Source organism: Aquarana catesbeiana, linkage group LG08 (assembly GCF_042186555.1).
Source record: "Aquarana catesbeiana isolate 2022-GZ linkage group LG08, ASM4218655v1, whole genome shotgun sequence".
Lineage (NCBI taxonomy): Eukaryota > Metazoa > Chordata > Amphibia > Anura > Ranidae > Aquarana > Aquarana catesbeiana.
The window spans coordinates 301,383,756-301,389,755 of record NC_133331.1 but is presented as its reverse complement, the minus strand read 5'-3'; the positions used below and the strand labels follow the sequence as shown (position 1 = coordinate 301,389,755).

Genomic DNA, 6,000 nt, shown 5'->3' with positions numbered 1-6,000 from the left:
CTCCTCCACCATCCACACTACATTCTCCGACAGCTCTCCTCCCACCATCCACACTACATTCTTTGAAAGCTCTTACCCACATTCATTTTTCAACAGCTCACACCTTATTATCTACAGTAACTTCTCTTGCGAACTTATCCAAATGCTTTTACTGCAGCATTCTTTTGAATTGTCTTACCCATCAGACCACCAGTGGACGGAACATTTTTTCCAATGAGTAACAATTCAAGAAAGTCCATCTTCAGTGACCACCTGTGTAAGAAGATCCTTCACTTTCTACCAATGTATGTGTGCACTGGTACATTTTTTTTTTTTACAGTGATCCTTTCTGCATTCATTAGGTTAGATCTAAATCTAGGCTTTTCAGCACAACGGAAAGACAAAAGATAAACTGAGCTTTGTTTTTTGTACTTGCATTTTATTGTCAATGTATTGCTACAATTGCTTGTTTCTTGTCATGTATTGATAAAATTGTTCTTGTATTGTCACAATTGCTACTTTGTTACCCACAGATTGGACTATTTATATGGCTAGCTATGCAACACTTGGCTTATCCGCCCCCTTGCAGAATCTGTGGCTCAAGAAATTAAATTGTATCCCTGGTATGCTTATATTTTTGTGTACCCTTGTAACCTTGTAAAGGAGTGGCTACCACTCTCCATGTTATATTTATATTAAATGTGTAAAATGAAAAAAAAAAAAAAGTAAGAATGGGGATACCAAAATGTGGGGAGCAGAAACTGTAGCAGGAACATCCCACCTTTGGAGTCTCCAAAAAATACAAGAAGTGAAGAAGACCCGGCCCATCCATCTCCACCTATAAACTGAATACCACTTTATCAAAAACACACCTTTTTGTAAAATAAATATTTTCTTCCTATAGTCGTGGTATGGATTAATGAGTTCCGCTGGTAAAAATGATCAACATTTGTCAAAAGAATCAGCAGGTGCATTTCCTCTGATGTCTAATTAGACTTCTTTTATCTGTAAAACTTTTTCCACAGTCTGAATGGAATTGAGGACGTTGTGCAGTGTGCGTTCTCTGATGTGTAACAAGAGTTTCTTTCTGAGTGAAAGATTTTCCGCACTCAGTACACGAATAAGGACGCTCACCCGTGTGAATTCTCTGGTGCTTTGCAAGGTTCCCTTTCTGAGTGAAACATTTACCGCACTCTGAACATGAATAAGGGCGCTCACCCGTGTGACTTCTCTGATGTTTAACAAGGACTCCTTTTTGAGTGAAAGATTTGCCGCACTCGGAACATGAATAAGGACACTCACCCGTGTGAACTGTCTGGTGTTTAACAAGGTCTCCTTTAGAAATGAATGTTTTCCCGCACTCTGTACATGAATGCTCACATGTGTTAAGTCTCTGGTGTGCAAGAAGGTCTTCTTTATAAATATAACATTTCCCGCACTCTGAACATGAAAAAGGACGCTCACCCGTGTGCATTCTCTGGTGTGTATCGAGACCTCCTTTTTGAGTGAAAGATTTCCCGCACTCTGAACATGTATAAGGACGCTCAGCCGTGTGAACTGTCTGGTGTTTAACAAGGTCTCCTTTAGAAGTGAAAGGTTTCCCACACTCTGTACATGAATGCTCACCCGTGTGAATTTTCTGGTGTTTAACAAGGTCTCCTTTATAAATGAAAGATTTCCCGCAGTCTGAACATGAATATGGACGCTCACCCGTGTGAATTCTCTGGTGTGTTTCAAGGCCACCTTTTTTAGTAAAAGATTTCCCACATTCTGAACACGAATAAGGACGCTCACCCGTGTGGATTCTCTGATGACTGACAAGATTATCTTTCTTCATGAATGATTTCCCACACTCTGAACATAAATAAGGACACTCAGCCTTGTGAATTCTCTGATGTTTAACAAAGTCTCCTTTAAAAGCAAAGCTTTTCCCGCACTCTGAACATGAATGAGGAAGCACACCCATGTGAATTCTCTGGTGTAAAAGAAGGATATTGTTTTCAGTGAAAGATGCCCCACACTCTGAACATGAGAATAGATTGTCACCTCTGTGAGCTCCTTCATGGGGTGAGGAAGATTTTTTGGGATTAGAAGGATCTGTTGATCGATCTGCAGTGTGAGATTTTAAATAGATATATGCAATCATAGTATGTGATTGATGAGAAGATTCCCCCTGATCAGAGGGATCCATTGATGTCTCCGGACAGGAAGGTCTGTGATGTATATTTTGTGTATTTGGATTTCCTCCTGGAGGATCCTGTGTGATGACATTATCTTCTGACTTACAATCAGCAGATAATAGAAGATGTCTCTCCGAGGAATTCCTGACAACACATCCATCTGTTGGAAAGAAGTTGAAAAAAATATATAATAAATCTCGGTAGATGACAAATAACTGGAGTTTTAGCTCCTCCTCCCCGTTAGTGGAATAAGTGGAAATGCCGATCTCACAGCTGGGCTCTTGTTCTCCCTCCAAAATCAGTCAGAAAAACATTTATACTGGAGTCTGTATATAGTCTCCAAATTCTTTAATACTAAGGTTTCATTAGCCGAAACGCGTTAGTGGTTTGTTACTACACTGGATTGCCAATATTTACCTGGATTTTAAATTATAAGCAATTTGCAGATTATATATGGACTCTGGTGTGAACGCTTCTCTGAAAATGTAAGCAATAAAAAGTACTATTGGTCTAGCAGTCAACAGTTTAATATAGCTCTGGCATTGAACTGGTTATGATTGTTACGTCAAAATTTGAAAAAAAAAAAAAAGTTAATGGAAAAAAACAACTATGACACACTTGGAAACATTTATTTGTGCTTTATTAACAGTTATGGGGAATAATGGAGATATAACATTAATTTCCACAAAATAATGTGGTATCAAGGAATGGAGATGGACCTTTCATATAGTGTACAGTATCTCCACCTCTCCATTCCTCAATATGCCATCACGTTCCCAACAAATAAGGTGGAGATACTGTACACCATCATTCCTCAATATACATGTCCCATTTTCTACAAATGAGATGGAAATACTGTACACCATATGAAAGGTCCATCTCCATTCCTCAATATAATGTCAGGTTCCCAACAAATGAGGAGGAGATACTGTACACCATATGAAAGGTCCATCTCCATTCCTCAATATAACGTCATGTTCTCAACAAATGAGGAGTTATTGTACACCATATGAAAGGTCCATCTCCATTTCTCAACAGAACGTCATAGTTACATAGTGAGGTTGAAAAAAGACACAAGTCCAACCTATGTGTGTGATTTTACATTGTATATCCCTGTATGTTGTGGTCATTCAGGTGCTTATCTAATAGTTTCTTAAAAATCTACCGATGCTCCCCGCTGAAATCACCGCCTGTGGAAGGGAATTCCACATCCTTGCCGCTCTTACAGTAAAGAACCCTCTACGCAGTTTAAGGTTAAACCTCTTTTCTTCTCATTTTAATGAGTGGCCACATGTCTTATTAAACTCCCTTCCACAGAAAAGTTTTATCCCTATTGTGGGGTCACCAGTACGGTATTTGTAAATTGAAATCATATCCCCTCTCAAGCGTCTCTTCTCCAGAGAGAATAAATTCAGTGCTTGCAACCTTTCCTCATAACTAATATCCTCCAGACCCTTTATTAGCTTTGTTGCCTTTCTGTGTACTCGCTCCATTTCCAGTACATCCTTTCTGAGGACTGGTGCCCAGAGCTGGACAGCATACTCCAGGTGCGGCCTGACCAGAGTCTTGTAGAGCGGGAGAATTACCGCTTCATCTTTTGAGTTAATCCCCTTTTTAATGCATGCCAATATTCTGTTTGCTTTGTTAGGCTCAGCAATGGCATGCAATGCTATCATCTACTAGCACCCCCAGGTCCTTCTCCATTTTTGATTCTCCCTAGTGAGTAGATTGCATTCATATTTTTGCCACCCAAATGCATTATTTTACATTTTTCCACATTAAACCTCATTTGCAATGTAGTTGTCCACCCCATTAATTTGTTCAGATCTACTTGCAAGGTTTCCACATCCTTCGGAAAAATTATTGCCCTGCTTAGCTTAGTATCGTCCGCAAATACAGAGATTGAGCTGTTCAACCCATCCTCCAGGTCCTTTATGAATAAATTAAATAGGATTGGTCCTAGGACAGAACCCTGGGGGACCCCACTTTCCACCCCTGGCCATTTCGAGTACTCCCCATTATCACCACCCTGTGAACTCACCCCTGTAGCCAGTTTTCAATCCATATACTCACCCTATGGTCCATGCCAACTGACCTTACTTTGTACAGTAAATGTTTATGGGGAACTGTGTCAAATACTTTTGCTAAATCCAGATACACCACGTCTACGGGCCTTCCTTTATCTAGATGTCAGCTCACCTTCTCATAGAATGTTAATAGATTGGTTTGGCAAGAACGATTCTTCATGAATCCATGCTGATTACTAATGCTAATGATACCGTTTTCATTACTAAAATCTTATATATAGTCCCTTATCATCCCCTCCACGAGCTTGCATACTATTGATGTTAGGCTAACTGTTGTGTAATTCCCAGAGATGTATTTTGGCCCTTTTTTTAATATTTGTGCTACATTGGCTTTTCTCCAATCAGCTGGTACCATTTCAGTCAGTAGACTGTCAGTAAAAATTAGGAACAATGGTCTGGCAATTACTTTACTTAGTTCCCTAAGGACCCTCGGGTGCAAGCCATCTGGTCCCGGTGACTTATTAATGTTAAGTTTTTCAAGTCTATTTCTAATTCTGTCCTCTTTTAGCCACGAAGGTGCTTCCTGTGATGTGTCATGAGGATAAACACTGCAGTTTTGGTTACTGAAGCCCCCCCGATTCCCTCGTGAAGACAGGAGAAGAATAAATTCAATACCTTCACCATCTCCCCATCTTTTGTAACCAGAATCCCTTCCTCATTCTTTATGGTCTGTCCTCCCTCTTTTACTGTTTATATACCTAAAGAATTTCTTGGGGTTTTTTTTGCTCTCCTCCGCTATGCGTCTTTTGTGTTCTATCTTAGCCGCTCTAATTGCACCCTTGTATTTCTTGTTGCATTCTTTGTAAAGTCTGAATGCTGATGATCCTTCGAAGGCCTTCTCCTTTGCTTTTATATGCATTTTTACATTGGAATTAAGCCATCCAGGACTTCTGTTCGCTCTTTTAAATTTATTTCCCAATGGGATGCACTGGCCAATGCCCTTATTTAATATGCTCTTAAAGCAAACCCATCTCTCCTCTGTGTTATTTGTTCCTAAGATTTTATCCCAATTTATATTTTCTAGCAAGGTTCGTAGTTAAGGGAAGTTGGCTCTTTTGAAATTCAGTGTCTTTGTATTTCCCTTATGTCTCCTATTTGTGTGATTTATACTGAAGCTAATTGACCTGTGATCGCTATTTCCTAAATTGCCCCTTATTTCCACATCCGTGATCAGGTCCGTATTGTTGGTAATCAGTAGGTCTAGTAACACTTTGTTTCTAGTTGGTGCGTCTACCATCTGACCCATTAAATTGTCCTGCAAGACATTTAGGAACTTGATGAGCCTTAGACAAATGCGCGGTTCCTTCCGCCCAGTTTATGTCTGGATAATTAAATACCCCCATTATGATGACACCTCCCATCCTTGCTGCTACTCCAATTTGTTATAAGAGGTCCGTCTCCCCCTCCTCCCTCAGGTTAGGGGGCCTATAGCATACTCCCAGTATTACTTTCCCCTTAGTTTCATCCCTTTGGAGCTCTACCCAAAGGATTCCGCCTCCTCCCTAGCTCCCCTAGTGATGTCATCTCTCACATTCACTTGTACATTATTCTTGATATACAGGCATACCCCTCCCCCGTTTTTACCCTCCCTATTCTTGCGATAAAGGGAATACCCTTGAATGGTTGCCAGCCAATCACGAGAGCTATTGAACCAAGTCTCTGAATTTCCTCCAAAATCTAAATCCTGCTCGTACAACAGTATCTCTAGTTCTCCCATCTTGTCCGCCAGGCTCCTGGCATTGGTGAACATGCCA

The 6,000-nt window shown here is 40.3% G+C and overlaps 1 protein-coding gene across 1 annotated transcript in view; it reads right to left on the bottom strand.

The window, feature by feature from the left end:
* Nucleotides 1-397: 397 nt before the first annotated feature.
* The window catches only part of LOC141106867 (uncharacterized), a 31,600-nt gene continuing 25,997 nt past the window's right edge, over nucleotides 398-6,000 (bottom strand). The window contains 1 exon segment of the mRNA XM_073597795.1: nucleotides 398-2,319. Coding sequence (XP_073453896.1) covers nucleotides 941-2,319 — 1,379 coding nt within the window. The 3' untranslated portion in view covers nucleotides 398-940.